This window comes from Cornus florida, unplaced genomic scaffold (assembly GCF_030987335.1).
Source record: "Cornus florida cultivar Cherokee Brave unplaced genomic scaffold, ASM3098733v1 CherokeeBrave_3.0.0_Hap2_Chr10, whole genome shotgun sequence".
Taxonomy (NCBI): Eukaryota; Viridiplantae; Streptophyta; class Magnoliopsida; order Cornales; family Cornaceae; genus Cornus; species Cornus florida.
The window spans coordinates 60,128,456-60,140,653 of record NW_026775580.1 but is presented as its reverse complement, the minus strand read 5'-3'; the positions used below and the strand labels follow the sequence as shown (position 1 = coordinate 60,140,653).

The window sequence follows — 12,198 nt, the reverse complement described above, 5'->3', positions numbered from 1 at the left end:
GGAAAATCATGACATTAGAACAGAATGAAACTATGAGATATTGAAGATCGAGTTTCATCTCTGTGGTATAAAAAGAAAAAAGAAAAAAGAGAAACACATGGAAGATAGATATATACAATACAAAATGTCCTTATTATACATATAGATTGCCGGCATATATAGTACAATACATTATTCTATCACACCAGGAATCAGCGCACACAGACATCAGTGGAGAAGAGAGAGGAGGGGTGGTGGCAATGGTGGGTGGCGGCGGAAGGAAGTGAGAGAGAGAGCAGAGAGATGAAAAGAAAACGCAGAGAAAAAAAAAAAATGAAAGGGGAAAGAAGACAGGGACAAAGTGGTCATTTCATGATAGAATATATTTTATTTTTTATAATAAATTAAAAAGTAAGGGTAAATTAGTAATTGTGCTCTTCAGTTAGTTGAAAATTAGCTTCCGGTGACCTTTAAGGGGGCATTTTGCTTATTTTTGATAGTTAAAGGTGATAACTTGCTTTAAAAAATAGTTTAGAGGGACATTATGCAACAATGAAATAGTTTGATGTTTTTTTTTTTACTCTTATGCCCAACAATAATGATGAAAAAGCTACTCCAATTAATCCGAGAACCCCAAGCCAGGGGGATGTTCAAGTCAACAACACGATATATATATATATATATATATATATATATATATATATATATATATATATATACACACACACACAATTCGATGCCATGGGGACGAGGGCACAGTTAAAACAGACAGAATGAAAAAAAACATTACTATATTATTTTTAGAATAATTAATGGTGGGGTTGGCTAGAGAAAATTCTTACACACAAAAAAAAATACCAACAAGAACATGGAAGAATTTACTAACAACCATTTAATCCCTCACTTGCCTTTTTTTATCCCAGGGTAAAGGATGAATGTGTTTTTATGGTTGGTAATTAATAAGGGTAATACTGGAAACAAATTCTTACCGAAAAAGAAAAATACCAACAAGAACATGGAAGAATTTATTAACCATTTAATCACTCACTTGCCTTTTTTATCCCACTGTAAAGGATGAATGTGTTTTATGCATAATTGGTACTTTAGTAATTAATAAGGGTAATACTAGAAACAAATTCTTACCCAAAAATAAAAAAATACCAACAAGAACATGGAAGAATTTACTAACCATCTAATCCCTCACTTGCCTTTCTTATTCCACTGTAAAGGATGAATGTGTTTTATGCATGATTGGTACTTTAGTAAGGGTAATACTGGAAACAAGGTTCAATTTTGAACTAATTTAAAAATAAATTTCAAAAGTGTAACTTCTTTATGCCAATAAAAAAAATTATAGGTTTTATATTCCGTTTAGTAGAAGAAGGAAGAAGAGTGGAGAAAAGATAAGAAGAAATAAGCAAAATTCATTCAGTTGGTAGAGACTAGAGAGGAGGTAAAAGAGGAGATAAAGAGGATGCACGAGTCATCGTTCCTCCTCAACAAATTTTCTTCTCTAGATATAGCCGGAAGACATGAAGAAAGAAAGACAATGTTATTAAAAATGTTTTTAAATTACAAAATGGTCCTTGTGATTAACATTTTTTCTTCCCTTCTTATTTAACAAACAAAATAAGATATCATTCTCTTCTCTTCCAATATTTAACCAAACAAAAAGAGGGAAGTATACAAACAAAAAAAAAGGAAGTATACACTTTCTTCCTTAATTAGGAATTTCTCGTTCATCTATTCCTTTAATTTAATTTTCTTCCATCATATCAAACAAACAGAGCATTAGTTGTCTTTAAGGTGCAAAAATAGGACTAGAAAGTAATTTCCCTAGATTTAACTCCCCTCTATTTACTGCATCAATTTATGAAGTCGGTTTCCTTATCTTTCCTTATCTCTCCTTATTTTCTCTCTCATCTTCTTCTTAAACTCATCCAATTGGTTAGGGAGAAGAACAGAAAAACATAAAGGATTTAATATGGCCATAGTCGTATTAAAAATGAGTTGGTGACAAATTAATCTTTACCTATATCATTGCAATGATTGAAATCAATTAATCCTCTCTTAAATCACAACTAGCCACCTCCCATTTTATTTCATTAAATTAGTGGCCCATATACATGGTGCCACTTGCCATGCACTATTTTTCATGGCATCTGGCTAGTATTACAAATGATTCGAGCCAAGTTCCACTAATATTCGAATTCGGTTTGTTTGTTTGTTTACAAATGAAGCTAATTTGGCTCGTTACTAAAAGACTTGACTTGTTTAACACTTAAAGTCAGCGTTTAGATTTAATTTGAGTTCGTCTGAGATTTATTTTGTGTCATTCATGAATTTAGACAAGTCTATACATGTTTGTGTTCACAAACATATATTCATGAGTTTATTTTCTTTATGAACCAATGTAATTCTATGTATTGATGAACATATGTGAGCCTGCACAAGCCCGGCCTAATAATGTTCGGGATCAGATTTTTGCATAACACCCCATGTCCTCACTGTGCCATTGAAAATTAAATGGTACAAGATCATATGCAATTCACGTGACTTGAAATTTTTTTGAAAAATTAGAAATTAAACAACAAAATTATAATTACCTTATGACCATTTCTTATCGGGTGAAAAAAAACTTGAATGGAGTAGTTGTAAGCCCTAATTTCCGAATTCAAATTCACTCACCCAATTCTTTAATGTGCATCGCGATTGAAGAAACTCTACTTCAGTTCGTTTTACTCACTGTTAATTCTTTCTCGCTCATGTTTTAAAGGTTTGTTTTTTTGTTTTTTTGTTTTTTTTTTGTCAGGGAAATTTTCCACGGATGCTATTGGAAGAGACACGCAAACTGGCATTCGCATGCACATATTCATTGCACGATTGTGCTTGCAAGAAATAAATAGGTTGTTTGTGCAAATTGGTGTACAACTTGACAAGCCATAAGTTTAACATGGCTTGTTAAAATGCCTCAAAGTGTGGACCACAAATGGTGTACATTTCTTACCCACTCACCACATGCAATCAAACTAAAATGAACACCTAGTTGTTTGTCCAAATTGGCGTACAACTTAACTTGCAATCACTTTCAACATGCCTCAAACTAGAGGCCAATGGAGTGTACCTCTGTCAACACAAACAAACTAGTGTTGTAATGACAAAAATGTCCCTTAATATAATTTAAGAAAAATTTACTCCTTTAATATATCATTAAAATTAATATAAATAACTAATACGGTATGGTATTGTTAATATATATTTTTAATTGTGTGTCTATAAGAAAATAAAAATATTTTGAAATAATTTCAAAGTTATATTAAATTTTTATTTTTAAAAAATTAATAAGGAAAATAAAACCTAAAGTAATAATCATTTTAAAGTTTTTTTTTTTTTTAAATGTATATTAAGGGTCATTTTTGTCATTATAACATCACTTTAATGGTATGTAATTTTCAATATTTTTAAAAATTAAATTTATATTAAAGAGCATTTTCGTTACTATAATATCACTTTGTTACAAATTAGATACTTAGGGAGGTTTTATATCAACTTTTTCTTTTCTCCTTTATTTATTTATTTTTTGGGGGTAAGTAGTAACCACACACATATCAAGCGCCTTAAGTGAAACTTGAACTCTAGACTTTCCCTTTAGAGAAAGAACCAGTACCACTAGGTCGCTTGACCCTTTGATTTTAAGCACGTATGCATGGGTACATTGAAGAGGTTGAAGAAATTGGTCCGAATGCACAAAACCTATGATCCATGGTTTGAAAAATTGAAATGGTGAATTCATTGATCTCATGTCAAAGGTTTTTTAACAATGGCACCATTGCTAAAAAATTATATGGGCTCCTACTTTTTAAAGAAAGATTAGATATTTAAGTTTCAATAGAGACATGTGTTTATAACAAATACACCGAAAGAAATCAATATGAGTAACACTGGTAGATTAAGTTATCAAATTTTCATTACTGAGAAATTTTCATTCCATTGTATGAGTAAAGTTGTAATTTTGACTTTTGCCATGACCTTATTTGTCCATTACTTCTTGGGTTTTTATTTGTAAACATAAAATTTGTTTCTTGTTTAACGTAAAGAAAAAAAGAAAAAATATCATCCACATCCAACTTGTCAAGATATAATTTTTAAAGGATAAGACTAGCTCACGGTAAATAGGTTATTCTTACTCACCCTTAATATGGTTATATCATAAATGCACACATAGTTTGTGATTATTAAGTGATAAATAAAAAAATTAAAGAAAAGTGACTGAATTTAATGTAAAAAACATCTTCTTTAATTTCCTTATTTATAGTTTTTTTGATTTTATAATTACAAATTATTTTAACTATTTGTGATTAGACCAGCAACAGAGATGATAGACAAGTCTTGCCTATTTTTAAAACCCCATATTCCTGTATATTCTTGTCCGAGTTCATCCAAATTAGACAGCCCCATTAATATTAGTTCAAATACCAAAAATACCCGTCCCAATTTCCCTCCAACAGACGTTCTCCCCTCCCTTTCCTGTATATAGATAGATATTTAAAGTATAAATATATATATATATATATAGAGAAAGAGTGAGAGGAGAGAGAGAGAGGGGGTCGACGTGTAAATCCGACGCATGAATACCACAGGCCCCGCTCAAAATGGGGGTGCCTCTTGCTTGACCAACGGGTTTCCGTTGGGGGAAAAGTCTGGGGACGTGAGAGAGCGAAGAGAGAGAAAACAAACAGATTGATTTGATTTCTCTTCTTCTTCTTTTCTCTCCTTTCTCATTCTTTCTTCATCACAATCTAAGTTATAGTCACTCATTACACATATAATTAATTATTTAATTATTTATTTATTTGTTATATGTTTATGCAGTTTCTATACCAAGGTACGTACACATCTGATCTACATTCCCCTGAATCTTTACGCATTAAAGAACCCTAATTTCAATTACTTTCTGATATGATCAATGTGCACACAGGTTGTTGATGAGTGGTTTTGATCTGATGACTACTCGAAACACAGAACCTTCTCAGGTATGAATCATCAATTGATCAAGTGTTAAATTCCATTGTGCATTGTAGTGTGCGTATATATATATATATACACACACATACATACATATACATATACGTATTTATATAATTATTTTGCTTTATAAATGTTTTTTTTGGAAAATATTTATTTTGCTTTATAAATGTTGAATTGAGGATTGGTGAGGTTTTTTTATTTATTTTTTATTTTTTTATTTATTTCAGGGTGATGGTGTTCACTCTCAAGCTCATCCGGGACCGCTTGATCATCAGCGTTCTGTTGGTGCCAATAAGGTAATTATCATCCTTTTCCTCGATCAGACCAGTGTCATTATATGAATCTATATGCAATGCGATCACTAGGCTTGTTTAGTTGTTTATTATCATTGTGCTGTTGTATCTCAGAGCGATGGCGGTCACCCCCCAGCTCCACCGGGACAATCCGGTCCACCCGATCAACGTGCCCGCGGTGGAAACAAGGTAACTGTGTCTCTGATCCCTCCCAGATCAGCTAGTGTTGTAGAATTGAATTGGCAATATGATCACTAGAGTTAATCTTGTTCCGGGGATGGCTTACTACTGAATTGGGCACTATTTATGTTCCAGTTTTTCATTTGATTTGGCTGTTTTTCGGTTTGCCAGGTTTGAAGCAGGATTTGCTTTATTTTTTAATCGGCTTCAATTAACCTTTTTAAATGGATATATAAATGTGGGATGAAGTAATTAAAAATGATTTAAAAAAATTAAATCTAAGAGAAACAAGTGTATAAACATAATAGGAAAGAATTGAAGAAAGATAATTCATGTGGCCAGCCCTATCCATATAGGATAAAGGCAAGGATGATGTTGGGGATGAATAGTGGGTCTAAGATGACTATGATGAAGTTCAACATGTTGTATAATAACATTGATTTGTTAATAGTCTGTGTTGTTAAGCATAAAACGGAAGCGAAGAGATAAATAAAACAAGTGGAACACACAGATAGTACATGGTTCAGCCACTAGGGCCTACATCCACGGCACAAAGAGCCCAAAGGGCTACATCACTTCTATAATAGTCTCTCAATTCATGCACAATATAATGGTGGAGGCTCCTATATATAGGAGAAAAAATTTATGAGAATGAAAAGAATTAGAAAATAGGAAACAAGGAGGATTTTTCTCCCCTGATTCCTCTAGTAACTTCAAATCTTCAATAATAGGAAACAACATCAATTATTGAAAGATTCTCCTCCATTGATTCCTCTATTAAATCTTTAATACTCTCCCTCAAGTTGGAGCATGAATACCCAACTTACCATTGAGATGACGAGTAACACGAAGTGTGAATGATGAAGAGAGAAAAGAGAAGACGAAGAACAATGCTACCGAACACTCTGGCAGCCCAAACAAGTCAACAAAAAACTGATGAAGACACGGCAAAGGCGAAGACAATGTTACCGAACATACCGGCAGCCCAAATAAGTCTCTATAAACTGCCGGAGATATGACAAAGACAAAGACAATGCTACCAAACACACCGGCAACCCAAACAAGTCAATAAAAACTGCCAGATACACGGCAAAGGCGAAGAACATTATTGCCGAACAAACCGGCAGCTTAAACAAGTCACAAATAGTACCGAGAAACCCTTAGCAACATTTCAGATGCTAAGGGAATACCCCAAAATAGGGGTCCGAACCTAGGGAGAGAAGTTAGGCTCTGATACCATGTTGTAAATAATGAAATATAAGTGAATAGAGAAATGAAATAAGAAGAACACATATGTTACGTGGTTCAGCCACTAGAGCCTACATTCACGGCACAAAGTGCCCAAAGGGCTACATCACTTTTATAATACTCTCTCAATTCATGCACAATACAACGGTGGAGGCTCCTTTATACAGGTGAAGAAATTATGAGAATTAGAAAATAGGAAATAAGGAGGATTTTTCTCCACTGATTCTTCTAGTAACACCAAATATTTAATAATAGGAAACAACATCAATTACTGAAAGATTTTCAATAGTCAGGAACTCCATTTTGCGAAACTGTCATTTTATCACATGATGTAATTATTATATTCATCATATGCAGCGAGTTTCTTGATACACAGATATGCACTATGTTTTGCATGTTTAGTAATACAGTAGTCTTGCTTACAATGTTGTTGACTCTGTTTATTCTGCATCTAGATTTGTCCTTCCTCTACTCCTGGTTTTCAAGAAACAGGAAAGCTTATGCAATCTAAAATTTAAACTGCCTTGCAGGTTTACAAGAGTGGGCCGCTATTTATATCATCCAAAGGTCTGTTTTGCTTCTTGATTGGAATAGTTTGCTTAAAAAGAAAATCATTGATGTCAAGAAGCTTGAATCCAAATGATTTACATGTTTTTCTCAGTTATCTTGTTAGATTTAACGTGTTCTTTATCCCTTGGAACTTTAGTTATGTGTTTGATTTTCCATCATTTTAACCTTACGTTGTCTTTATTTCAAGAAAAAATTCATTGTAAAAAAGTTTGTTACACTTTGGTAGCTGTGCGCACTGTGCATTAGACTGTACATTGTATATGTAGTATGGCCAAATTTTTGTATTGAAAATGTAATTTTATTCAAAACTTCTATCTTTTTTTTATAATGTAAACATTAAACTTACAATGGCTTTCTCAAGCCATTCACATTGTGCAAATTTTTTTTATTTTTTTATTTTTTATGAAAGGGGAGGAACATGCTCTGTTGGTAGCACTCTTCTAAATACTAATTTATTACTATTATTATTATTATTATTATTTTTTCTTTCTTTCTTTCTTTTTTTTTTTTGTTGTTGTTTTTTTTAACAAGTTTTACATCAGTAAGAACTAAAACAACTATCTACTACACTTTCCAGGGACCAATAAGGCTTTTAACCAGCGTGGACCTTACATTCTTAATTTCAGGCTTGTAATTCCGATCAGTAAATTACCTTGAAGCTTCTTCATGTGCCAGTATAGCATCATTCCTCATTTTAGTGATCCTTCCAACGAACCTGAAGCTTTTTCCATTTGTTTAAAATCCTCTACTTTTTTGTTTTCTTTGATGGATTGTAAGAAATATGCTATGGCAGGAACTGTAGGTAAGCCCAAAGTAGAGAATTGAACACATTCAGGGAAAATAGAGAGCTTTATTTGAACTATGTGTATTAAAATCTGATAGTTGGGATAAGGATCTGTCTCTTGTTACTGCTTCATGTTGTATATGACATATTCATCCAGATACATCTATGTTAACGAATGCTTGATCATTGCTCTGTTACATTTTACCACTTTAATCCACCGGAACCAGATGGTGCAAGTTTTGTTGCCATATGGTTTGAGCTTATTTTATTACTTGCCTCAGCTTGGTGTTGACCCTTCAGGAATTGATTTCAAATTCTTTTGGAGGCTATTTAGTGGTAGGAGAGGAAACTGCCATGAACATTGACCGACACCAGTTGGCGACGTGGCGTATAGGGTAACCTTTCCTATTGTGTATTTCAAAGCATTATTGGCAGGTGTTCAACAACTAGCTTAGGGTTGAAGAGTCAACCTAACTCAACCTGGACTATTGGCACTGCTGACCAAGCCTAGGTTGAACTCGTCCTCGGGTTAGGGAGACCTAGCCCGAGCTAAACTATGGTCGGGTTGGCAGCAATGAAAAGATTAACATGTTATACCATAATGCTAGGACCTATTTGCCTGATAGGATATCCTCCCCCACTCAAAAAAAAAAAAAAAAAAAAAAAAAACTACCACCCTTGTCAGTGCTAAATGGCAGACGGACGCCGGACGTTACTTTTTGCATGAATTGACATTTCTGCATGAAATGACAACTCAGGGCAAAAATGTCAATTCATACAATTACCACTCTTGTCAGGCTAGGTGGCACATTTGTTGGGAGCTTGGCCTATTAAGAGGCAAGTGAATTGTATTAGAAGGAGAGCTACCTAAGGATATAGAGAGTGTTGTTAGGAATGATATGAGAATTTGATCTTGTATATCTTTCCTATATAATTTAATAAATTCTTGCTTTGTGAAATAAAAAAGAGAAACCTATGAACAAAAAAAACATATGAACAGAGAGGTGTTGCCTGAAGAAGTGTCGGAAGAAGATGCGACTGTTGGAGGAAATTATCTTAGGAAAAAGAAAAACAGAGACATATATAAACAAATATATATTTACATGTATAATGAATTGAAGAGACAAATAATCTAACAAAAATAAGAGATGTATATGTATATATAGGTATTAATAATTCTTTGAGATCATGTGTATACCAATTTGGGTATGTATATACACACAGTTGTATTCTTTGAGAAAGTTTATACATGTATAAATTTATGCACACACAATCTCAAAGAATTAACTAGCCATTTCTCTCTCTCTAAATTCAACTCAATTACTCTTTTTTCACATAGCTGCCATAAGACCCATTTCTCAATCATATCTCCTTTTCAACAAACCCCAATTTGAAACAAGAAAACTCTATCCCACTTCCATTGCAAATCCCAATTTCAATTCTAGGGTCTTCACAAGAAATTCCTCCTTTTTCTACAGTACAGGCAGTGCTATTGTGATGCCTTTGAAAAAGAAGATGGTGGCTGTATCAACCATGGTGGCGGAGGAGCTGAAGAAGAGGTACCTGGAGTGGCCAAAGGATCACGAAGGGATGAGAGAGAGTGTCAAATGGAATTTGGTATTTTGAATTTTTTTTTTTCTTAACTGTATTGACGTCTAGATAACGTAAGGGTGAATTTGAAATGCCACGTCATACGTCAGGGTAGGTTGGTGTAATTAGGCCTATTTTCGACCACCGTGTGTAATTAATTTAGAAATTCTTGTTTATTCGAGTAGTCTTTCTGAAATGTAGTTGCAGTTGTGAACTTGCTCTTATGCTTGTCTGATTGCTTATCAAGTTATCTTCTATAAGATGTAATAGACATTTCAATACGAGGTTCAGTACATGATTTCCTATTGTTGTGAAGATGATAAATTCATCTGAAACTATTATTTTGTGATTTTGCTAATGTAGGAATTGGATGGACATCCTGGAAGAAAAGGTGGTTTATTTTAACACGTACCTCATTGGTCTTCTTTAGAAGTGATCCGGTAAGTTGCAAACAGTAAGTGTGCGTGTTCTTTTACACCATGATCTTTCATATCTTAGATAGATGTAATGTCGAAAATTGCATTTGTAATCTTTTATATTTAAGTTGCTGTTACCATAAGACTACTGTGAGTTATTCTCAGAATTTTTTGTGTGTTGTTGAGGGGGAGGAGGAGGGGGTAGTATTTGTTATCTCAATGAATTGTTTTACAATCCTCGGTGGTGCATCCTGTATCTCTGTTTCTCTAATTTGTTATTTGTTCTGCCTCTCCCATCACAATTATTGTGAAGAGACATCTACAAGCACAGAAATTATACTATGCAAATATCATATCCTCCACCTTATTTATTTTGGAGTGCTTTTAATTTCTCTCACATTGAACATGCTGCATAGGAAACAAAGCTGTTGTTTTTAGTTCAGTCAGCATCGTGCGATTTTGGAGTCCGTTGATTGCACATTTGTGGCGAATAATGTGATTCTGATTCTAATGCTGTTGATGTTGATATTGGTTGTGATGGTAAGCTGATACTTCTACTGGTGCATAGGTCACGATTTACCATATTTGTGTGGTGTTATAGTCTCAGTTTAGCCTATTCTTTTTTGGATTTGATATATGTGGCACCTACTTCAACATGCCAGCCTTGATAATTTGAGAAGGAGCTAAGTTTAGGATGTTCGTAGATGAATAGCATACTGCAACTGAGGGATTATGAAGAGATAGGTGGGTTCAGAATCATATCGATTGGTATAACTTATGGCACATTCCACTATAGTTGTAGCTGTAATTGCATAGATTGGACTGCTTGAGTAGAGGGACAACAGATATTAACAAACAAAGAGTAGATATGATTTTAAATTTTCTAGTGTCACAATCAATTAGGTTATTTATTAGGCTTGCTCTCAATTTAATCAGCTAGAATCTTTCTGCTTTACATCTATGGTGTCAAATCAGGGTAGAAAGAGGCGGGTTAAGAAAGTGTATTTCCTAATATATATATATATATATATATCACTTTTTAATTCTTGACAGTGCCATGTTTACACTCCAAATTTTTTGTTGTCTTGTTCTTCGTATTTGATCTCTATTAGCCCTTTTTGTTTCTATTGTGTTCTGTTTTGCATTTCAGCCTTAGAAAGTGTTATTCCATAGTCTATCATTCATAAAAATTCCCCAAAGGATCCACGGGGAACTGCAACCCTAGTTTAGATTTTGATAATTGATCATCTCTTTTCCAATAATTTTTTTGATACTGAATAGGTAATTCTGGTTGACTAGGAAGCAAGGATACGGACATGAGTATGACACGAGGCAAATCTAAAAAAATTAGGACATGGATACGTCAAAAAATAATAATATAATATATTATTATATAATTTTTTTTTTACTCATTTTGTCCATACAATCATGAATGAAATAACTTTTTTGGAGCTTAGAGCTAGATGTTTGTTGCTTTTGTTTTCTTAAATTATATATATATATATATATATATATATATATTTCTAATTAACTCATAATATATTTTAAATTCCATTGAATCCTATTCTTTTAAAAAATACAAAACCACCCCACCGTGTCCATGCCGTATCCTAATTGTGTTCAAGAAAAAAAAAAAATTTTAAACTTCAAGACACTTCTAGCCGTGTCCGACACGTGTCCAAAGTGCCCGACACCTTTACGACACCCCTAGGTGAAGTGTCGGTGTTTTTCAGGTGATTGAACAACGCTTGAGACGAGAGACGGAAGTGTCAGAAAATCAATTTGGATTCATGCAAGGTAGGTCAACTGTAACAACCCTCACCTTACCTAGACACAATATTGTCCGCTTTTGGCTCCCCCGGACTAGAGACTTCCCAGGGAGTAACCCATCCTAGTACTACTCCAGGTTAAGCATGCTTAACTCTGGAGTTTTGGTGAGTTCACAGCCATCACAGCTTTAAAACGCGTTGTGCCATAGAAGGGTGTTGAATCTACATATAACACTTGCCCTATCCACACCCAGGCGATGTGGGATTGTGCACCTGTAGCTCGCCCAGTGTGATAGCCTACTGGTGTTATCTACACACGCTCACACATACCCGCACACAAG

General features: G+C 33.9%; 1 protein-coding gene across 1 annotated transcript in view; it reads left to right on the top strand.

Annotated features, from left to right (window-relative positions):
* Positions 1-4,530: 4,530 nt before the first annotated feature.
* LOC132278575 (rho GTPase-activating protein REN1) overlaps positions 4,531-12,198 on the top strand; it is a 48,118-nt gene continuing 40,450 nt past the window's right edge. Inside the window, exons 1-6 of the mRNA XM_059780395.1 lie at positions 4,531-4,864; positions 4,958-5,012; positions 5,235-5,303; positions 5,415-5,489; positions 7,259-7,295; positions 10,036-10,112. Coding sequence (XP_059636378.1) covers positions 4,965-5,012; positions 5,235-5,303; positions 5,415-5,489; positions 7,259-7,295; positions 10,036-10,112 — 306 coding nt within the window. The 5' untranslated portion in view covers positions 4,531-4,864; positions 4,958-4,964. The remainder of the gene's footprint in view (positions 4,865-4,957; positions 5,013-5,234; positions 5,304-5,414; positions 5,490-7,258; positions 7,296-10,035; positions 10,113-12,198) is intronic.